The 25,046-nt window shown below is 34.5% G+C and overlaps 1 protein-coding gene across 1 annotated transcript in view; it reads right to left on the minus strand.

Moving 5' to 3' along the window:
- Positions 1 to 25,046, minus strand: part of LOC132692929 (A disintegrin and metallopeptidase domain 3-like) — a 114,795-nt gene that overhangs the window by 14,761 nt on the left and 74,988 nt on the right. The window contains exons 14-19 of the mRNA XM_060655776.3: positions 18,510 to 18,608; positions 16,709 to 16,904; positions 9,932 to 10,022; positions 9,484 to 9,673; positions 3,071 to 3,157; positions 434 to 548 (exon numbers count right to left, since the gene is read on the minus strand). Of these exons, the coding sequence (XP_060511759.3) occupies positions 434 to 548; positions 3,071 to 3,157; positions 9,484 to 9,673; positions 9,932 to 10,022; positions 16,709 to 16,904; positions 18,510 to 18,608 (778 nt within the window). The remainder of the gene's footprint in view (positions 1 to 433; positions 549 to 3,070; positions 3,158 to 9,483; positions 9,674 to 9,931; positions 10,023 to 16,708; positions 16,905 to 18,509; positions 18,609 to 25,046) is intronic.

Genomic DNA, 25,046 nt, shown 5'->3' on the forward strand with positions numbered 1-25,046 from the left:
TGCAAATGGATGGGTAAATGTAAATATTTATATTAAAAATCTTTAAAATTTCATTATCTATTCAAGGCAATATAACAATAATCTCTTATCAGATTTATGACATATATAAATAAAGTATAAAAGTACAAATGATGGAAAGACATTAATGAAATTATACTGCAAAGATTTTTACATTTTGAAGTTTAGAAAGAACAAATATGCTTATATATGTTCATAAATGTTCACCAAATATTTTTTAAATGTTTTGTACCATCTACTATCCATATGCTATGGATACTTAAATTTAAATTAAATAAAGTAAAATAAAATGGAAATTTAGGTTCCTCATTGCACTATCTATGTCAGGTGCTCTATAACCACACAGTCAGTGAAGATGCAGACCATTTCTGAAAGGGGAGAAAGCTCTTTGAAACACACTCATCTGGATACTAACTTCCCTTACTCCAAAACCCATTATCAATACTTCCTCCTGGTGATAATGGTGATGGTTTACAATATGGAGGAGTATATCCAACATCACAGTGACAATGAAGCAAATTATTGCAAACCTGAAACCAAAACCAAATAAAAAATAAGAACATTTTATGTACAACATAAAAATTAAATGCATTGTTCTGTTAGTCAATGTAAAGTATTAAAGTATTGTAATTTGTATATTTATTTTAATGTGGCAAATATTTTTAAAATAAAATATAACAAATTCCCATGCATTAACCTTTTAAATGTCATTAAGATTTTCTTCTGTCTCATATGTTTTCAAATAAAAGAACCTTCATAATAAAACTGAAATCCCTTATTCCAAAAAGGCACAAAATTATGAATAAAAAATTATACTAATCATCAGTGAAATGTAAATCAAAACCACAATGAGATATAACCTCACAACAGTCAGAATGGCTAGTATCAAAACAATAATAAATAATAAGTAAGTAAATAAATATATAAATAAATAAATGAAAAAAGAAAAAAAACAAGTGTTGGTGAGAATGTGGAGAAAAGGGAACCATTGTGCACTGTTGGTGAGAATGTAAATTAGTGCAGCCACTGTCAAAAACAGTATCGAGTTTCCCCCAAAATTAAAAATAGAACTATCATACAATCCAGTAATTCTACTACTGAGTATTCACCCAATGAAAACAAAATCACTAATTAGTATATTGCACTCTTTTGTTTATTGCAGCATTATTTACACTAGCAAAGATATGGAAGCAACCTAAATGGCTATCAGTAGATGAATGGATAAATATGCAGTATATCTAAACAATGGAGTGTTACACAGCCATAAAAAAGAAGAGATCTTCCCATTTGTGACAAGTTGGATGGATCTAGAAGATATTGTGCTAACTGAAATAAGTCAGACTAAGAAAGACAAATACCATATGATTTCATTCCTATGTGGAATCTAAAAAAAATAAATGAATAAACAAAAAAGCAGGATTAAATCTGTAAATACAGAGAACTGGTGGTTGCCATAAAGGGGAACAGGTGGGGGTAATGGGCAACATGTGTAAAGAGGAGTGGGAGATATAGGCTTCCAGTTATAGAATGAACAAATCATGGGGCTAATAGGTACAGCAGAGGGAATATATTCAATGATACTGTAATAGCAAATGATAGCTACATTTGTGGTGAGCATATCATAATACAGAGTTGTTGAATCACTATATTCTACACCTGAAACTAATGTAACATTGTTTGTCAATATATTTCAATTAAAAAATTATAAAATAGAAGTTAATATTTATTTTGAATTGTGCTAGGTTTAAAAATAGTGGTTATAAAAACAAACTTTTCCAAAAATTGGGGAAAAAAACAAAAGGAGAAGCTTCCTTAATGAGACACAGATATCTAAATGTATTTTGCTAGAAATAGGAAGGTTAGAAAATACCTATACATGTAATTGAAAGAAGGGTCAGAAGCAGTAGGTTCATAGAAAAAAATTAATAAGAAATTAAATTAAAATTAAATAAGAAAGGATAGAAATAGAAAAGAAACTGTTAATAATAGGACATGTAAGTAATTTGGGAGAAATTTTTGATATAAGACACGCAGGCAGGTCACTTTATTCCTGGATTATTATATAAAATGTGAAGCATCAATATGGCAGGAGACACTAGCCACAAAATTAAAGCCAAATTTATGTTCAAAAAAACAAACTACAAAATTTCTATTCCCTAGTAGATAATTTCACAGTGGATGAACAAATTAAAATGCAAATGGAAAATATGTCTATGCATACATGCTTAAAAACCATATCATTAGGTAAATACAAATTAACAATGGATTTAGCATGTTAAAAGTGATTTACAAAAACTGAGATGCTAGTCTGGCCAGAATTTGAGGAAATGCATATTTTTATAGCTGATAGGAGAGAGCAAAAATTGGTATAATATGCGTTAAACACAATATAATATTTATAAAAATTTAAATAGTACATCAATGTGGCCAATAATATTTCATTAAAAATTTAACAAGAAGTCAGATGAATGTGCAAAGGTTACTGTACCCGATGTCCATTGTCCCACTACTTATAATAGTTAAGTTAAAATTTAACATCCAAAAGTCCATCAGTGAAGGACTTTTCAAATATAGTATGGAGGACATACAGGGAAATAAATTGAAGTCACTAAAGGATGAAAGAGATCTGAATAGACAAGAAACTCTGCTCTCACAAAAATATTAGATCATAATATTTTGATATAAATATATTGTGTGTCTAAATATATATCAGTACACATACACTCAACCATAAGCATATTTACATGTATGTATAAATATGTATGAATAATCCTTAATAAATTCATTTCCTAAGTATCATAATCTTGATATAAATTATAATAGATTACACTTCATATTGCATTTCTGTACAAAGTTCAAAGCTCATGAGGCCTAAAACAATAGCACATAAATCATGTACATACGTATAAATAATGGAATCCAATTTCCTTATTTAACTGAAAGTTTTCAACGTAATTTCTATGTCAAATAATTCTGAACCATATTATCTTGGAAAATATTATTGATGTGAACTAAAATTACTATATGTAGAAATGAAATAAACATTACATACCCCATGTCCACTGCAATTTGTAACTGAGTCACAATTTACTCTCTTTGAGTATGAATCCTTAGGAGTGCACCGTCCCCGGTCACAAAACTAAAATGTTAAAACAGCCAACAACAAAAATTTTAAATGTAAAGCCATGAATCGAGCAATTGTACTTTGTACAAAAATTTAATGCACAATATACTTTATATTTATCCTTCATATACTATATATTTATATTAGCATATTATATTATATTATATATATTATATTATTTATATTATATTATATATTATTATACATGTATGTTTATATATACATAAATAACATGATTTGGAATTTCATGAGATCTACTCATTCTAAAAGAAGAACTTGGGAGTCCAAGCGGTATGCTATTATTTTACCACATATAAAATTTAGAGAATGAGATACTATGTTTTTCCCAGGAGTACAGCTGTGAGCTTATTGATACGAATTATTAATTATTATAAGAATAAAAATAGCCACCTTGTACTGACCATTTTTAATAAGCTAGGATCTGTCTTTGCACTTTCTATATATTTTTATAATATACACTAATACACACTCAAAGGAAATATTTTTATCCACATTTTAGATTTGATGAGAATAAATCTACTCTTCTAAGTTCAAGCACAAGTTATTGACAAATGCAATATTCAGTGCAAGAACTACTTTCGTCACAGAGCGACATATTGATCAATGCTAAATAGCAGTGTTCCTGTCATTTTTATATTTTTTCCAACTTTAATGATAATGTCTCTTATCTTTCAAATTAGCAGTGTGACCTAGAGCAAGTAATTTAATCCCTCCATATCTCTGTTTATCCATCTTTGAATTTGGAACAGCAATTATACCCAAATTTTATAAAAGTGTAGGTTATAAGGATGAAATAATTTGTTAGACATAAAGGAACAAAAGTAGTGTCTGGTACATAGTAAATGATCACTAAACACAGAAAGTATTTTAATTATTGTTTATTTGACCTGATTTTTATGTAAGCTCTATGTTAATATTGCTTTATCTAAATTTTAATTTAATTTGAATATCTTTAGGGAAGTCTGTAAAAATTTCTGCTGGCTTTTCTCAGGTTATCTGATAGAATATATATTATATGATGAATAGTCTTAAAAATCATTATTTCCTATCACCATTAACCAACCATCATCATAAAGGTAAGAATATCAGCTTGTTCAGTAACTGGAAGTGCTCTGATGAAGCCAGCAAGAATAACAAAAATTTTGAACAAACCAGCATTACCTGTGCACAAAATCATTTTCATTCTAGTGCTCCTTAAACATTGTCATTGAGGCAATAATAACTAGTCATATTTCCCTGCACTGTCTTTAGGGGAAAAATAAGCTGGAAAAGTTAAGACTCATGCTTCTAATATAATTTCCTGCAGGTAAAAGGGTCAGTTTGCAGCTGGCTCTTTTGTAATGACAGCAAAAGCAAGAGACATTACAAAAGTAGTTAGGCCTGGGCAGTGGTTGAGATATGTTTTGAATATAAACTAATATACAAGATTCCTTCCTTGAACAAGATACATGGTGTCCCAGAAGCAGTCATACCATGTTTCAAAGAAAAAAAAAACACATAAAAACAACATAAGTAAATACATATTTCCTAAAGAGAAATGTGAATTACATGTAAGCATATTTTTGTATAGTCCCAGGTATGAGTAAGATAAAAGGAGTTAATTTTATTCATTTATTCATTGATTAGCTTATCTAATTTTGGACAAATGCCCCAAACATACTTCTTTTCAAGTTTGAAATGAATGTGTTGAGATATGTTCATCTTCCCTGGCCTACATACGTGAACTAGAATCATTTCCCCTGTTCTAAGTCTTATAAATTAAAAAATTAAAAAGCTTTCTATCATATCCAATATTAAGCAAATTTGCATTGCTGGAATATGCCTATCTCCATGCAGTATACTCTTACCCACTATATAACAGTATTAAATATATGAGTGTTTTATTTATACCTTCATTATGATTAATAAGGAGATATATTTTTCTTCCTGTTAATAAAAAAATAAGAAATAAAGTCTCCCCTCTCTCCCTCCTTCTCTTGCTATCTATCAAGATAATTTTTACAGGGGCACCTGGATGGCTCAATCAGTTAAGCATCTGACTTTTGGTTTCAGCTCAGGTCATGCATCTCACAGCTTCATGGGTTCGAGCCCCATGTTTGGCTCTCTGCTGACAGGGAGAGTCCTGGCTGGGATTCTCTCTCTCTGCCCCTCTCCCACTCATGCTGTCTCTGTCTCTCTCAAAATAAATAAATAAACTTTAAAAAAAAAATTTTTACAAAGGACCCACCTTTAGTGAGGGAAAAGTAAAGAAATCTTTCCTTTCCAACCACTCTGAAATCAACTAAACAAGAGAGAATTACACATGAAAATACAGCATAACTTTGATGAATTTTTAAAATAACCACAGGAAAATTCCAGTTCAAATTCACAGATATGGCACTCAAAATAGCTCCCCTTTTCCTAATTAATGCAAATAAAGGATCATCAGAAAGAGGCAATTGGAAGATAAAAGATTTAAGAACTTCCTGGGATTTTGAAATAAAATGAAGTCCACTAATGGATAAAATGAGGCGAGGAAGCAACATCATCAAATACAATGGTAAAAGAGAGAGCCTGGTTGATCAACTTCGAATGCTCTGGAGGAGCTGCAGCCTGAGTAAGAAGGAAAAGCAGAGGAAGAAGAGCCAAAAAGGCAGGTAGGGAAGGGTGGCTAAAATGCAGAATTTTCAATGGAAGTCTGTCCACAAAACTACAGAAGTAGATAGCTCTCATATTCACTACTCATCTCTCCTTTCTCTCAATTACAAAATGCAGTCAACACAACACTTTTATCCCAAGGGAGATTATTTAGAAAGGTATTTTGTTTCCGAAAGCAACTGAATTAATGGTCACTATAGAATTTCGACGTTTCAAGCGGTCTGTCCTCTAGAAGAGTTCCTATCCAATTAAACTACTGGAAGTATAGGGTGTCTGGATGGCTCAGTTGGGTAAGCATCTGACTCTTGATTTTGGCTCAGGTCATGATTTCAGCTCAGATCACGATCTCACAGTTTGTGAGTGTGAGCCCTGCATCAAGCTCTGTGCTATGTCAGCATGGAGCCTCCTTGGAATTCTCTCTCCCTCTCTCTCTGTAGCTACCCCACTGATGCTCTCTCTCTCTCTCTCCCTCTCTCTCTCTCTCTCTCAAAATAAAGATATAAATGTAAAAATTTTTTAAATAAAAAAAATAATAAACTACTGGAAGTATCATGGCCTAAAAGCCAGTTTCTGAAATGAAGGCTGCCATGTGACAAAGCCTTGTCACATGGAGAAGGCTGCCGATTCGTTTTTTGGGTTTTTTTGTTTTTGTTTTTGAGTTAAAAATGGTGTGGGAGTAAAAAGTCATGCCAGCTTCTACTGAACCAAGTAGGAAAAATCAGTCTTCCTTCTGCCCTGCCCTTCCCTTCCCTTCCCTTCCCTTCCCTTCCCTTCCCTTCCCTTCCCCTCCCCCTCCTCCCTCATTCCTTTCTTTGTTTTCCCTCCATGGGGACATTAGCCAGTTGGGCACAGGCTTATGATCAGACTTCCCAGGCAAAGAATCACTGCTGGAGAGATGAGTGAATTGATCTGTAAAGCTTAAAAGCTTTACATACAAGCTGGTTGGAACAAACCAGCATAGCAAGCTTCTGTGGTATTTGCATGTCTTATTCCTATACTGTTTTATTTCAATTGTTATCATTGTAATCATTTGTAATACAAAAAATTGTATTTTTTCCTGTACATGTAATTTCACTATCACTACTTTTAAGATTCTTTTTCTTGGTCTTTAATTGTCAGTTTGATTATGCTATATCCTACTGTGGATCTCACTGGCTTCATCCTACATGATGTTCTTTCAATTTTTTGCATCTGTGTGTTTACACCTTTTGCCAAATTTGGAAACATTCCAAGCATTACTCCCTGAAATACTTTTCCATCCTTAAAATCTTTCTCTTATTCTCCTAGGATCTTAGAATGGCTTTTATCATGACAAAAAGCAATAGAAAATGTTTGCAAAGATGTAGAGAAAATGGAACCCTGGTGCATTATTGGTGGAAATGTAAACCATTGCAGCCACTATGGAAAATATTATGGATGTTGTTACAAAAATTAAAAATAGAAACATCACATGATCCAGCAATTCCACTTCTGAGTATTTATCAAAGTAAATTAAAACATGTAACTCAAAAATATATGTGTACCTTCATGTTCACTGCAGCATTATTTAGATTAGCTAAGATATGTAAGCAATCTAAATGTTCACTGATGAATGAATGGATAAAGGAAATGTAGCAAATATACACAAAGGAATATTATTCATCCATAAAAAGGAATTAAATCTTGCCATTTGTGACAACTTGAACGGAACTTGAGAACATTAGCTGATTGATATAAGTCAGACAGAGAAAGACAAATACTGTGTGACCTTATGTGTATGTGTAATTTAAACAACAAAAACAACAAAACCCAAGCTCTTTGATGCAAGGAATGGATTGGTGGCTGCCAATGGTGAGAGCTGGGGAAAGTGGGTAAAATGGGTGAACAGGGTCAAAAATTACAAACAGGGTCAAAATTACAGTTTGTAAATAAATAAGTCATGGAGGTTACAATACTATGGTGACTGCAATTAATAACACTGTATTGCATATTTGAAACTTGCTAATAGAGTAAGTCTTGAAAGTTCTCATCACGATAAAAAAAATTTCATAACTATGTACAGTAATGGATGTTAACCAGATTTCTTTTGGTGGTCATTTCACAATATGTATAAATATTGAACCACTATGTTGTACATTTGAAACTAAGTTAATGTTATATTTCAATTATATGTCAATTAAAAATAGTAACAAATAATTTTTAAAAACCAATAAAAATGTGTAATAATATATTTTGACATTATACACATTTCTAAATCACTTTCTGGATAGTATATGCTAATTTATACTTGTTTTAGGATGATAAGTTATGCTTCCCATCATCAATTATTATTTTCAACTCCTAACTGATTAGAAAAAACAATAACTGGATGTTCATTTACTTTATTTACTTCACCAAGCTAGAAGCACACCGAATCTCACTGTTCAAAAGTTTTTACAGTGTTCAGTCTCCAGTTACACCACTTCCCTTCCCGAAGGTTGTGATGAGGCTAAAAGTTCCAACCCTCTAATCTCTTGGTCTTATTGGTTATCAGCTCCATCATACAGCTATCTAGAGACCCCATCCTGTCACTTCATTAGCATAAATTCAGTTTGATTGGAAGAAGCTCTTTACGATTAACAAAAAGCATTCATTATCACTAGGGAAATTCAAGGGGTTTAGGAGCTCTTGTACCAGAAAATCAGGGAAAAAGACCAAATTATTTTTGTGTATTATACCACCTTTATGCCACTAGAATGATTTTTCCAATCAATTAATGATTAAATTAGCTGATAAATTTATGTACTTAATCTCTCACTTTTATAGTAAACATTTTGTCAGTTTGTCTTAAGTGATCTTTAAAGGGATGACATGTTACTTTATAAGGTAGTCAGCACCAGTGTGTTCATTTGTAATTATTTTATTATTTTTATGTAAGAATAAGTTTTCTAATTTTGACATAAATTTAATATTCATTTCCATTTTCCTCAATTTTTCATTTCTTAAAATATTTCATCTCAATGTTAAGTATCTAAATTTCAACATGAGATACTTGAGTAATGTTTTACCTTAGTTAACGAATATTTCAATGGTACAAAGGACACACACAAATCATTTATTGTTTCTTAAGCTGTTTAAGAAAAATAAAAGCAAAGCTTGAGATCCATTTTATTATTATGTCTTGTGAAAGGGCCAAATTTTTAATAAGTATTATGCTTTTGGAAGAAGAATTAGGGAAGTTGGCTAATGAGCAAATACCTGTTTTACTTTCATTACAACCAAATCAATTATTCTTGTCAATTATAGCAGTACTAAATGCTTTGCTTTTTTTGCTTTCTTTGTTTTTCTTATTATTCAGGTTGTTTTAACCTACTCTTTGGTGTATTATTTGATTCTTTTTTGTTATTTATATAAATTTTTGCAGACCAGATCCTGGCCTAATGAAGAGGCTAATATTCTGCAGTGTGAGAAAATAAGTTCTAATATCTATAGCAAAATTTATAATAAAAAAAATGATAGTGAAGCAAGTGCTCCTTTGACCAATAGAAATCTTAAACTTTAAATCTTAAGATCATTATGTAGGAACCAAAATTTGTAATATTAATTGTAAAAAAAAGTTAAGGTCTTTGTCTCTCTCTCTCATGTGTGTGCACATGTGCACTCACACACACACACACACAGACATCCACACACCGTATATATAATCAAGTCAAATTTTTATTTACCATATTTGGACCACACATAGTGCCATTCGCTGTATACGTAATATCATCTGTTACATGTGCTGTTGGTATTCTTAAATATGCGGAGATACACACATGGCCTTCCATGTAAGTATATTGAACATCAAATTTTTTAAATGGTATTACTTCTAAACGTGTCCAATGACAAACTATCTTTCCACAAAGGATATCCCTGGCAATATAAGGAAGAAACAATTATCCATATGTCACTTAAGGACAAAAAATATTAGGGAAATAATAGTTCAAATATGAGGGTAATTGAAAATGTTACTAGATCATAGCACCAAGCTATTCAGAATATAAACAATCTTAAGAAGTGCAACATAAATATTTATCTGTATATAATACATTCACCTCTCATTTGCATTAAGCAACTCTTTGCAGTACAAACACACAAAATTGGAAAATTTATAATTTTCTAAATACACGCTTAAAATTACAATACTTTCGTCCACAGTTTCCAAAATCATCTTCCTGAAGATTCACTTCTTGTGTACATAGAGAAGTAGAACCCTTTGCAACTGAAAATATAAATAAAGTTCCAATTACTCATCTTTAAAACATTAAAAGCTAAAAGTGTGGTAAATTAATATAGAGACATCTAGACAACAGCAATGCTCAGTCAGTGTCAGGTACTATAAATTTTTGGTATCATCTACTGGCTACACAAGAAGAACCATGAAAAACTCCCACTTGAGAATAGGAAAATTGCTATCATAGTGAAGCAATGACTAAGAAATCAAACCATCATTACTCTCCTATCTATAATTCTAATATTCTACTCATTTTCCATCAACTACCTGAAATTTGACTAATATCTTATTCTTTTGGCATAGGTCAAAGTTGTTTTGATTTGTAATTTTATTTTCAAATTTGAACTTACACAAACAATACCTTTTATCATGGTTACAGGATGGATTACTGACTTTAGAAAAATATAGTTTGAAAATGAACCACTGAGGAGCCTACACAGGAAAGACAAATCCCATGATATCTGGTTTTGAAAGCAAGAGGGCCAAATTTTGTGAATTCTTACAACCAGCAGGACTTAAAACCCAGAACTTTATTTTATTTTATTTTATTTTATTATTTTTTCAAATATATATATATTTTTTATTTCCAATATATGAAATTTATTGTCAAATTGGTTTCCATACAACATCCAGTGCTCATCCCAAAAGGTGCCCTCCTCAATACCCATCACCCACCCTCCCTCCCCTCCTTCCCACCCCCCATCAACCCTCAGCTTGTTCTCAGTTTTTAACAGTCTCTTATGCTTTGGCTCTCTCCCACTCTAACCTCTCTTTTTTTTTTTTTCCTTCACCTCCCCCATGGGTTTCTGTTAAGTTTCTCAGGATCCACGTAAGAGTGAAAACATATGGTATCTGTCTTTCTCTGTATGGCTTATTTCACTTAGCATAACACTCTCCTGTTCCATCCACGTTGCTACAAAGGGCCATATTTCATTCTTTCTCATTGCCACGTAGTACTCCATTGTGTATATAAACCACAATTTCTTTATCCATTCATCAGTTGATGGACATTTCGGCTCTTTCCATAATTGGGCTATTGTTGAGAGTGCTGCTATAAACATTGGGGTACAAGTGCCCCTATGCATCAGTACTCCTGTATCCCTTGTAAAACCCAGAATTTTAAAACTCAGTGGCTAGGCTCTGGTTGAACCCAGAGGGCATTAGGAAGCTGAGTCCCTAGTCTTAGACAGCAGGACAAACAGCCAGCAGAGATACAACAGGGAAGCAGCAGTCTGAAAACTGCCAGGGACAGACAGGAGGGAGAGTGATTTATTCATCTTGGAGCATGGTCTAGGAAGGCAAGGATCATGAGGAAATGCCTCCAGGAACAAAGGAGCTAGACGTTGCCATTTTCCTCCCCCAGCCCCCACCATAAACACAGGGCCACCTGCAGGAAACAGCAATGGTGCCACCATTTGCTACCTAAGCCCAAACCCCCTGTGCTTCAGTGGATCAGCCCTTCTCAGTCATGCTTGCCTCAGTCCCAGTGCTGTGGGCCCCCTCCCTCAGAAGACCAGTGAAAACTCCAACAACACCTAGTCAACTGACCCACATGTTTTGTGGGACCTCAGTTCCTGTAGTGTTGGTGGTAGCAGGTCTCTTTCTCAAGCAGACCGGCTCACACCATGTTAAAATGTGCTGCACCCAGCCATGGACCAAACACTGCCCACAACAGAAAAAAAGATCCTCTGCAGACAACTGTACTGAAGGAAGAAAGAAGCAGGGCATAGGTAGCACACGTAGCAGACATTCCCTGAAGCATCAGGTCCTGGGGAACAAGGGACACTGTACTGCAAGGTACTAAAGGACTACTTCTTCATAAGGCCATTACCTTCAATAGCAAGATTCATAGTTGACTTACCTAACACAGAGAACCAAACACGGGGTTAGACAAAATGAGGAGACAAAGGAATGTGTCCTAAATGAAAGAAATGTGTCCTAAACGAAAGACCAAACCACAGCAAAAGACCTAACCAAAACAGAAATAAGTAACATGCCTGATAGAGAATTTAAAGTAATAATTATAGAGATACTCTCCGCACTTGATAAAAGAGTAGAGAATATCAGTGAAACTCTTAATAAGGAGATAAAAAAGAACCAATCAGAGATGAAGAGCAAAATAAATGAAATTAAAAATATACCCGATAGAATAAGTAGCAGGCTAAATGAAACAAAAGAAAGAATTCATAGCCTGCAAAATGGAGTACAGGAAAGTAATCACGCTGAACAAATGGGAGTAAAAATAATTATGCAAATTGAGAATACTCTTAGGGAACTTAGTGACTGCATCAAGTATAAAACATTCACATCCTGGAAGGAGAGAGAGAAACGGGAGCAGAAAATTTATTTGAAGAAATAATAGCTGAAAATAATTGACAGTAATACAATAGTAGAGAAATTTAATACCTTACTTACATCAATGGACAGATCATCCAAACAGGAATACAACAAGGAAACAGTGGCTTTGACACTGAATAACACACAGGACCAGGTGGATTTAATGGATATATTCAGAACAATTCATACTAAAACAGCAGAATACATATTCTTTTCAAGTGCACATAAGACATTCTCCCCAATATGTCATACATTAGCCCACAAAACAAGCCTCAAGAAATTCAAGAAGATAAAAGTCAGACCCTGCATCTTCTCTGACTACAATGCTATGAAATTGGAAGTCAACCACAAGAAAAAAATCTGGAAAGGCCACAAATACATGGAAGTTAAATAACATGTTACTAAACAATGAATGGGTCAACCAAGAAATCAAAAAGCATACGGAAACAGATGAAAATGAAAACACAACCCTCTCTGGGATGCAGAAAAATCAATTCTAAAAGGAAAGTTTATAGCAATACAAGGCTACCTCAAGAAGCAAGAAAAACCTCAAATAAACAGCTTACTTTGCACCAAAAGAGAGAGAAAAAGAATAACAAACAAAACCCCAAACCAGCATAAAGAAGGAAATAATAAAATTAGAGCAGAAATAAATTATATAGAAACTAAAACACAAAAACAAAAACAAACAAACAAACAAAAAACAAATCAATAAAACCAGGAGCTGATTCTTTGAAAAAAATCAATAGAATGTATAAAACCCTAGCCAGACTCATCAAAAAATAGAGAGGACCCACCCCCCCGCTCCTGCCAAAAGATCAGAAATGAAAGAAGAGAAATGAAGGAGGAGAAATAATAATGAAAACAGAAAGGATTGCAAGAGAATATTATGAAAAGTTATATCCCAACAAATTGGACAACCAGAAGGAATGGATAAATTCTTAGAAACATATAACCTACCAAAACTGAAGCAGGAAGAAACAGAATATTTGAACAGATCTATTATCAGCAATGAAATTGAATCAGTATAAAAAAACAAAAACAAAACAAAACAAACAAAAATCTCCCAACAAACAAAAGTTGAGGACCAAATGGCTTCACAGAAGAATACTACCAAACATGTAAAGAAAAGTTAATACCTATTCTTTACAAACTATTCCAAAAAATAGAAAGAAGGAAAACTTCCCAATTCATTCTATGAGACCAACATCACCCTGATACCAAAACCAGATAAAGACACCACAAAAAAAGAGAATTATAGGACAATATCTCAGATGAACATAAAGCAAACATCCTCAACAAAATACCAGCAATCTGAATCCAACAATATTTTTTTTTATTTTTAAAAAAAAATTTTTTAACGTTTATTTATTTTTGAGACAGAGAGAGACAGAGCATGAACGGGGGAGGGTCAGAGAGAGAGGGAGACACAGAATCTGAAACAGGCTCCAGGCTCTGAGCTGTCAGCACAGAGCCCGACGCGGGGCTCAAACTCACCCACCATGAGATAGTGACCTGAGCCGAAGTCGGCCGCTTAATGGACTGAGCCACCCAGGCGCCCCTGAATCCAACAATATATTTTTTAAAAATTCACCAAAATATATATTTATATTTCACCAAAAATAAGTGGCATTTATTCCTGGGGTACAAAGGAGGTTCAACATTCACAAATCAATCAATGTGATGAATCACATCAAGAAGAGAAGGGGTAAGAACCATATGATCGTTTCAAGATGCAGAAAAAGCATTTGGCAAAGTACAACATCCATTAATGATAAAAATACTCAACAGGGTGCCTTGGTGGCTCAGTCAGCTAAGCATCTGACTTTGGCTCAGGTCATGATCTCACAGTTTGTGAGTTTGAGTCCTGCATCAGGCTCTGTGCTGACAGCTCGGAGCCTGGAGTCTGCTTCAGATTCTGTGTCTCCTCTGACCCTCCCCTGCTCACGCTCTGTCTCTCTCTGTCTCAAAAATAAATAATAAACATTAAAAAAAAAACACTCAACAACGTAGGTTTAGACTATATAAAAGTCCTAGCCACAGCAATCAGAAAAAAAACAAAAAGAAATAAATGGTATCAAAACTGATAGGGAAGATGCAAAATTTTCACTATTTGCAGATGACATTATACTATATATAGATACTATATATAGGTACTATATATAGATAACTCAGAAGATTCCACCAAAAAACTACTAGAACTGATAAATGAATTCAGTAAAGTCACAGGATACAAAACTATACACAGAGACCTACTGCTTTCTTATACACTAATAATCAAGAGGCAGAAAGAGAAATTAAGAAAACAACCCACTTATAATTGAACCAAAAACAATAAAATATCTAAGAATAAGCTTAATCAAATAAGTGAAAGACCTGGTACCCTGAAAACTATCAAACACTGATGAAACAGATTCAGGATGTGACAAAGAAATGGAAAGACATCCCATGTTTATGGGTTGGAAAAATAAATATTGTTAAGCTGTCTATACTACCCAAAGCAATCTGCACACTTATTTCAATCTGTATGAAAATACCAACATTTTCCACAGAACTAGATCAAACAATCCTAACATTTGTATGGAAACACTAAAGACATCCAATAACCAAAGCAATAAAACAAAAACAAAAACAAAACAAACAAAAAAACTAAAGGTGTCACAATTCCAGACTTCAAGTTATATTACAGAGCCAAAGTAATCAAACAGTATGATACTGGCACAAAAACAGACACATAGATCAATATAACAGAATAGAAAACCCAGAATGAACCCACAACCAAATGGTTAATCTTTGACAAAGCAGGGAAGAGTATCCAATGGGGAAAGGACAGAGGACAGTCCCTTCAACAAATGGTGTTGGGAAAACTGCACAGCAACACACACGAAAGAAAAGAAAAGAAAAGAAAGGAAAGGAAAGGAAAGGAAAGGGAAAAGAAAATAAAAGAAAGGAAAGGAAGGAAAGGAAAGGAGAGGAAAGGAAAGGAAAGGAAAGGAAAGGGGACCACTTCTGTACACCATACACAAAAATAAATTCAAAATGGATTAAAGACCTAAATGTGACACCTAAAACCATAAAAATCACTGAGGAGAACACAGCCAGTAACCTCCTTGGCATTGGCCATCGCAACATTTTTGTATATATGTCTCCTGAGGCAAGGGAAATAAAAGTGAAAATAAACTATTGGGACTACATCAAAAACAAAACAAAGCAATACAAAACAAAACAAAACAAAACAAAACAAAGCAAAAACAAAAAACCAAAAAAGCTTCTCCACAGTGAAGGAAACAATCAACAAAACTAAAAGGCAACCTGCTGAATGGGAGAAGATATCTGCAAACAACATATTCAATAAAGGGTTGGTACCCAAAATATATTTAAAAAACTGAAACACAATATCCAAAAAGAAAATAATCCAATTAAAAATGGGAAGAAGCTATGAACAGGCGTTTTTCCAAAGAAGACATACAGATGGTCAAAAAGACACAGGAAAAGGTGCTTACCATCACCACTCATCAGGGAAATGCAAATCAACACTACAATGAAATTATCACCTCACACCTGTCACAATGGCTAAAATCAAAACCACAAGAAACAAGTGTTCATGAGGATGTGGAGAAAAAGGAACCTTCTTGCACTGTTGGTGGGAATGCAAACTGCTATAGCCACTCTGAAAAAGTGTGGAGATTCCTCAAAAAGCTAAAAATAGAACAATCCTACAATCCAATAATCATACTACTAGGTCTTTACCCAAAAAGTACAAAAACATTAATTCAAAGAAATGCATGCACCTCTATGTTTATAGCAACACTATTTACAATAACCAAATAATGGAAGCAGCCTAAATGCCAATCAATAGATAAATGGATAAAGAAGTGGTATATATACAATGGAAGATTGTTCAGCCATAAAAAAAAAAAAATGAAATTTTGTCATTCACAATGACACGGATGGAACTAGAGAGTATAATGCTAAGTGAAGTAAGTCAGTCAGAGAAAGACAAATATCATATGATGTCACTCATATGTGGAATTTAAGAAGCGAAACAAAGGAGCAAAGGAAAAAAAGAAGAGGGAGAGGGATACAAACCAAGAAACAGACTCTTAACCATAGAGAACAAACAAGAGTCAACCAGAGGAGGTGGTTGGGGGAATGGGTGAAATAGGTGATGGGGATTAAGGAGTACACTTACCATGATGAGTACTGAGTAATGTATGGAATTGTTAAATCACTGTATTGTACACCTGAAACTAATATAACTCTGTGTGCTAACTATACTGGGAAAAATACAAAATAAAATAATAAAAATGAACTTCAGAAAAAAAGTATACTATTACATTTTCCAAATAACTCTGCACACTGTCTATCTGTATCTTGGCATATTCCTTGAAAGCAATAGGCAGTGTTATTATTGCATGGTTGTAAATCAGCAGATATCACATCAGGTACACAAAACTCAGATGTTCCATTGCAAAATTCTGGAAAATCACACAGATCTTGGCTTTGTCGACACATAGTTCCCTTTACAGAGAGCTGTGAGACAAAGAAAAAGAATTATTTTTGTAAAGTAATAAACCAAAACTGTAAAAAAATTATGTAAGAAAAGTGTAGATCTATCACTTCTATTATTACCACGTTTTAACTACTTAAAGTCAAATTATGAATTTCCTTGAAAACTCAAGATTAGAAAAAGCCCAAATGTCCATCAATGAATGAACAGGTTAACAAATTGTGGTATATTCATGCAATGGAATATTTTCAGCCATATAAAGGAGCACTGATACATAGGTTACAAGATGAATGAACATTCAACACTATGTTAAGTGAAGAAATCCATACACAAAGATCACATATTCTATGCTTCTAACTTATATAAAATATCCAGAATAGGTTACTCCAGACAGAACACAAATTGGTGGTTGCCAGGACTGAGGGGAAGGAAGAAAGGAGAGCAAGTGCTTAATGCTCCAGGAGTCTCCTGTTTGACTGAGGAACTTGTTTTGGAACTAGATAGAGGTGGCAGTTGTATAACACTGTGAATGTACTGAGTATCACTAAATTGTTTCCCTGAAAATGGTAAATTTTATCGTACATGATTTTCACCTTAATTTTTTAAAAACTCTACCAAAAGTAAGAATTATTCCCTTTTTAAAGAACTTCCCTCTCGGATGTAGGGAAAGGGCAATGGGCTATGTAGAAAAACCTTATTGCTTAATCCTTCTGATTTGGAGACAAAGGACAAGATGAGAGCTGTGATGAAGGGAAGAGCAACAAGGTTTATTGCTAAATAGTGGAAACTCTACGCTTGCCTCCTTGAAGACAAGTGACCAGTGACTTTAATTACTAGCACGAAGAGTGAAAAAGAACACACAGAGAACAAAGTAGAATGATATTAGGAGAGATTTCATTGATGGAGAACCTGTAAATCTGAAATCTGGCAATCAAGATCTCTAATTAATCAGCTTTTATGATTGTTGTTGACGTCTAAAGGCGACACAAAAAAGGAGATGCTACAATGAAGCAATCCCCAAAAGACAAATCTTACTCAGTCTCCTTTCAGGTGTGACTATAAAGGAAAACTCAATGGGAAACTTCCCAAGGAAAGTCAAGGATTCAATCCACTTCAGGATCCAGGTGTATCTACAAAGCTAACTTCAATATTAGACATGCTACATGTTGCTGACTATTCTACATGGACTCTTTTTCTGCTGTTCTCAAAATGAGATTTTTATTATTATTGTTGTCTGTTTATTCAAACACTGTACATGAACTGTGTTGGGTGGCTTATTTTTAATTTCGTCATAAGTTCTTCGGTCATGAGGATCTACATTCAGGTATGACCTCAGATATGACCAAAAGGAGTCATTAGCATCCAAATAATTTGAAATTGGTATTGAATAATTGGATGGATTCAGTAGAGATTGAAACAATACAGTGAAGGCAAACATAAGAAGGAAGGTTGAAAAAAAAATCTAAGGATAGCTTCTGAATTCTGAAGTCAACTGTGTATGAATCAGGTACCTAAAGTTACACACAGTATTTGAAAGTTGTGTAAAAAAATAAAATAAAAAAAAAAGTGAATGCACAAGCACAGAAAAAAATCATGAAAGAATGTACCATAATATTTTGAAAGCTTACCAGACAAGTATTTTTATCACAGCATGGCCCAGTGCCACACTCTGCAGGTTCAATCAGAGTACAGTGTTCAGTATCACAGCATTTTTCAAATTTGCATGGCTAAAAGTAAATACAGTCAGGTTAAATAATAGGAATTTTCAATTAAAGAAATCATTTCATTTATTGTCAAAATATACTATAGCATATCTCTTAGTTAATTACAATCACAGTATGATTTTTACTTCTGTACTTATTTTTAACACCACTTCTTTTAAAGTTAATATATTTCCAGTACAGGAAAAAGAATGAAATTATTTATGGTTCCATGCTCAAGAAACTGAACTGTTAGAAATGTAATTAAATTTCTTTTTTTAACGTTTATTTATTTGAGGGAAGGAGGAGGGAAGAGAGAGAGAGAGAGAAAGAGAGAGAGAGAGAGAGAGAGAGAGAGAATCCCAAGTGAGCTCATGCTCAATGCAGAGCCTAATCCAAGGCTTGATCTCACAACCATGAGACCATGACCTGAGCTGAAATCAAGCTGTATACTTAATAACTGAGCCACCTAAGCATCCCAAATGCAATTTCTGTCAATCTTATTTGTGTTCATAAATATAACACTGTAAATCTAAAAGTACTTTGAGAGAGAGAGAGAGAGAGAGAGAGAGAGAGAGAGAGAGAGAGAATCTTAAGCAGGCTTCATGCTTAGTGTGAAGCCCAACATCGTGCTCAATCCCACAACCCTCAAATCATGACCTGAGTTGAAATCAAGAGTTGGACGCTCAACCCACAGAGCCACCCAGGCACAGCTAACAGGTTATTGTACTAAAGGATATTTCAATGAAAATTTTGTTATTATTTTTTAGCTCTAAGATTTTATATTAAAGATTAATTCTAGAAGTTATTAGGCTATAGAGTACAAAAATATTAAAGCCTGTTTATAACATACTCATTTTCTTCTTTGTACACACTTATCTTTTAAGTGCAAGAGTAATGCTTCACAAGACTGTTAGTAATATTTAAAAATTAGTAAAGTGATAGGCAAAAATACTAAGTGTTTACATCTGTTTGAGTTTTGTTATTTTTATTACAAGTATGCTGAAAATTATATATATATATATATATATATATATATATATATATATATATATATACATCTTCTGGTTTATTTTATATTTCTGCATGTACATTTATGTTAAGGTATTCTTGTCTTTATTTCCTTTATTTGTATGCACTTTTACGTTAATTATCTTAACCCTGGCTACTGATTTATCTTTACTATGTTTTACAATTTGTCATTGACCTGATTTTGGTTTTGGCACTTTTGGGGTTATTCTGGGTAATTTTTTGATAATACGATATTGTGAAATGATAGACTCATGATATCTGATAACTATCATCTTTTTTGTGTGGTTCTTGAATTTATAGATAAAACTTTCTTTCACCCTAACCCCAGTAAATATGTGAGGTTTTGTAAAATATTTGCATTATATGTATTATGTATTTATTTTTATGTTGAATGGTTTGAATAGTATATTGTGAAAGAAGCTATAATGATGTATCTTTTTCTCAAAACAGAGGTTCAATTTATCAGTTGCTTTTATAGAATAATAATTTAGTCCTGATCTTTTGTAATCCCTGGATTATCATATACTATCCTATATAAAATCATATATAATGTCAATGTCTTCAATTATACTAACTGCATATAACTAAAGTGTATTTAAAAATTTTATTATTATAGGGGTGCCTGGGTGGCTCAGTCATTTAAGCATCCAACTTTGGCTCAGATCATGATCTTGCACAAGTTTGAGCCCTGCAATGGGCTCTGTGCTGACAGCTCAGAGCCTGGAGCCTGCTTCAGATTCTATGTCTCCCTCTCTACCCCTCCCCCGCTTGCCCTCTGTCTCTGTCTCTGTCTCTCTCTCTCTCTCTCTCTCAAAAATAAATTAAAAAAATAAATTTTATTATTATACACATGTTTTAATATTTACAGAAGACATTTTTACATTTTCATGTTTCATTAATAAAAAAATGTATTATGCTTCATAATATAAATATTTTCATAAAATATTATCAAGATTATTTAGTAAAGACAGAAAATGGAACACATTAGCTATTAATATTGCAGGGGAAAAAAACCCTAAAATCAATGACATGAAAAGGGAAAACCTCCAAAGGCTAGAATCAAAGAGAGTCTACAGTGAAGAATATGTTTTGAAAATACTCGATTTACAATTGAAAGCTACACTAAATTCGGGGCTTAGAAATGTGTTTTTCTTCCAAGATTTTATTTAAATTCAAGTTACTTAAGATATAATGCAATTTTGGTTTCAGGAGATTTTTTAGTGATTCATCACTTACATATAACACCCAGTGCTCATCATGAAAACTTCCCTCTTTAATACCTATCACCCATTTATCACATTTCCCCACCGACCTCCCCTCCAGCAACCCTCAGTTTGTTCTCTACAGTTAAAAGTCTCTATGGCTTGCCTCCCTCTAAGTTTTTATCATGTTTTATTTTTCCTTACATTCCCATGTTCATCTGTTTTGTTTCTTAAATTCCATATATGAGTGCAACCATATGGTATTTGTCTTTCTCTGACTTATTTTGCTTAGCATAATACAGTGATTTTATCCACATCTTCAAAATGGCAAGATTATATTCTTCTTGATGGCTGAATAATATTACATTGTGTATATATACACCACATCTTCTTTATCCATTCATCAGTCCATGGACGTTTGGGATCTTTCCATAATTTGGCTATTCTTGATAGTGCTGCTATAAACATAGGGATGCATGAGCCCCTTCAAATCAGTACTTTTGTATCCTTTGGATAAATACCTAGTAGTGCAATTGCTGGATTTTAGGGTAGTTCTATTTTTAACTTTTTGAGAACCTCAAAACTGTTTTCCAGAGTGGCCGCACCAGTTTGCATTCCCACCAACACTGTAAGAGGGTTCCCCTTTCTTTGCATCCTTACCAACATCTTTTGTTTTCCTGTGTTGTTTATTTTAGCCATTCTTATAGGTGTGAGGTGATATCTCATCATGGTTTTGATTTGTATTTCCCTGATGATGAGTGATGTTGATCATCTTTCCATGTGTCTGATAACCATCTTTATGCCTTCTTTGGAAAAAATGTCTCTTCATGCCTTCTGCTCATTTTTAACTGGATTATTTGGGTGTTAAGTTTGTATTTTGGGGCGTTGACTTTGATAATTTGGTTTTAGATTTTGGATACTAACCGTCTATCTGATATGTCATCTGAAAATATCTTCTCCCATTCCATATGGGGCCTTTTAGTTTTGTTGTTTCCTTTACTGTGCAGAAGCTTTTTACCTTGATGAAGTCACAATAGCTCAGGTTTGCTTTTGTTTCCCTTGCCTCTGGAGACATGTCTAGTAAGAAGTTGCTGCACCAAGGTCAAAGATGTTGCTACTTGTGTTCTCCTCTAGGATTTAGTGGTTTTCTGTCTCACATTTAGGTGTTTCATCCATTTTGAATTTAGTTTTGTATATGGTGTAAAAAAATGGTCCAATTTCATTTTTCTGCATGTCACCATACAGTTTTCCCAACACCATTTGTTGAAGAGACTGTCTTTTATCCATTGGATAGGCTTTCTTCCTTTGTTGAAGATTAATTGTCTATACATTTGTTGGTCCATTTCTAGGTTTCCTATTCTGTTCCATTGATCTTTGTGACTGTTTCTGTGCCAGTACCATACTGTCATGATGACTGCAGCTTTGTAATGTAGCTTGAAGTCCAAAATTGTGATGCCTCCAGTTTGGTTTTCTTTTTCAACATTACTTTGGCTATTCAGGGTCTTTTGTGGTTCCATACAAATTTTAGAATTGCTTTTTCTAGCTCTGTGAAAAATGCCGGTGGTATTTTGATAGGAATTCAATTGAATGTGTAGACTGCTTTGGGTATTAAATATATTTTAACAATATTTGTTCTTCCAATCCATGAGTATAGATTATTTTTTCATTTCTTTGTGTCTTCTTCAATTTCTTTCATGGAGCTCTTAGTTCTTTTACAGTCAGAGTAACTATTGATAGATATGAATTTAGTGTCATTTATTACCTGTAAAGTTGCTGTTCATGTAGATTGTTCATTTCTATTTTTGGTGATTTTGGTATTTCTTTCTCTCCCAAAGGGTCCCATTTAATATTTCTTGTGGAGCTGGTTTAGTGTTCACGAACTCCTTTAGTTTTTGCTTGTCTTGAAAACTCTTTATCTCTCCTTCTATTTTGAATGAGAGCCTTGCTGAATAAAGTATTCTTGGCTGCAATATTTACCATTAAGCATGTTGAATATGTCATGAAACTTTCTTCTGGCCTGCCAAGTTTCTGTGGACAGGTCTGCTGCTAACGTTATGTGTCTAACTTTGTAGTTTAAGGACCTTTGTCCCTAACTGTTTACAGAATTCTCTATCTTTGCAAGTTTCACTAAGGTATGTCTTGGTGCTGACTTGATTTTGTTGATTTTGAGGGGAGTTTGCTGTGCCTCTTGGACTTGAATACCTGTTCCTTCCCCAGATTAGGAAAGTTCTCAGTATAATTTGTTCAAATAAACCTCCTTCCCCCTTTTCCCACTCTTCTTCTGGGTTGCTATGATATGGATATTATTGCACTTTATGGAATAGCTGAGTTCCCTAAGCCTGTATGTGTGATGTTTTCTTCCCTTCCTCTTTTCAGCTTCATTAGTTTCCATAATTTTATCTTCTATATAACCTATTCCTTCCTCTGCTTCTCCCCGTTGTGATTAACTCAAGTTGGTTTTGCATCCCACTTATAGCATTTTTATTGCAGCCTGACTAGTTTTTCAGCCTTTTATCTCTGAAGCAAGGATGTCTCTGGTGTCTTCTATGCTTTTTTCAAGACCAGCTAGTATTCTTAAGACTTTTGTTCTAAATTCTTGTCATATATATTGCTTATATGTGTTTTGAGCAAATCCCTGGCTGTGATTTCTTCTTGATCTTTCTTTTGGGGAGTATTCCTCCATCTTGCCATTTTTGCCTAGGTTTCTGTCTTTTGCAAGTTATGAGAACTTGTGTTTCCTGTTCCTGAGAGTAATGCTATATGAAGAGGTCATACACTGTCCATGGCCTGGAGCTTCAGGAAGTGTTTCTGGTGTATGCTGTGTGCACTGTGTTGTGTTTTGGCTGGTCTTTCCCACACGTCAGTCCTATGCAGAGTTCCTCCTTGCTTGCACTGGGGAGCGTTCGGACCGTTACCCAGGTGTGCTTTGATTTGTTTGGTAAAATAAGCCTAATTTTTTGTTTTAAGGTTTTTAACTTTATTCATTTTTGAGAGACAGAGAAAGACAGAGCATGAGCAGGGAAGGGGCAGAGAAAGGGAGACACAGAATCCAAGGCAAGCTCCAGGCTCGGAGCCATCAGCACAGAGCCCGACGAGGGGCTTGAACCCACGAACTGCAAGATCATGACCTGAGCTGAAGTCGGTTGCTCAACTGACTGAGCCACCCAGGCGCCCCAAAATAAGCCTAATTTTAAAAAAGCCTGATTCCCCCTTCCAAAAAAGAGAGAGAGAGAGAGAGAGAGAGAGAGAGAGAGAGAGAAAAGGAAAAAGAGCCAAAAAAAGTGATAAAAAAGAACTATAAACCTGATTCCAAAAAAAAAAAAAAAAAAGAGAGAGAAAGAACGAAAGAAAGGAAGAAAAGGAGATGAAAATAAACGAATGAACCAAAAACTATTAGACTGATTGCAAAAGAAAACAAAGAAAAAGAAAAGAAGCAAGGTTAGTCATATTTCCAGCAAAACTGAATCTGATGCTTTGGAGCACTCTATGATCAGTAAGTAGTCTTGCTGCATAAGGGGTCCCTGTGTTGTTCCTCTGGGGGAGAGGCCCTACTTTGGGTCACAGTCAGATCTTCCTTAGTAAAGATTCCCCTGCAGGGTGCAGGGTGCAGGATGCAGGGTTTGGTACAAGAGGTTCCAGCCTATACCAGGGGCACTGTGTGGCTCACTGAAGTCCAAGTGGGGAAGATGGTGTCGCCCTGCTTTCTTATCCCCAGACGGGAGCCCTCACAGGGAAGTGAACAATCCCCCTTCCTGTGTCCCAGGTTTCCATCAGATCCCTGCCCTCATACCTGGTGCCACAATTCTACTGTGTTTTATCTCTGGCACACAGCTGGGATTCAAAACTCCAAATCTTAAAGGATCCGGAAGTGTGAACCCACTCCCCTCCTCCAGAGGAGAGCCTCACAGTGCTGCACTTGGCGCCTGTGCAGTTTCACCACCGCACAGGTACCTGGAATTTATGGTAAAGCACAGCAACAAGGTGCAACCAGTTTTCCTGCCCTCTGCATGCACCTCTGTCCCTTGCTGTTGAACAGCTGCTCAATGTACCCGCTATGTCTTTTGTCCTTGGAGATGCAATATACCCTCTTCCAAATGTACTCCAGGAAGGAGAACATTCTCTCCCAGTGTGACCCAGGGGATGCCCACACAGTGCTGTCCACATTCCACTCCCAGGCCTCTGCCCTCCTCCCCAGGAGCACCACTGCCTGCCCATCTCCACTCTGGTGAAT

This window comes from Panthera onca, chromosome B1, assembly GCF_046562875.1.
Source record: "Panthera onca isolate mPanOnc1 chromosome B1, mPanOnc1 haplotype 2, whole genome shotgun sequence".
Classification (NCBI taxonomy): Eukaryota; Metazoa; Chordata; class Mammalia; order Carnivora; family Felidae; genus Panthera; species Panthera onca.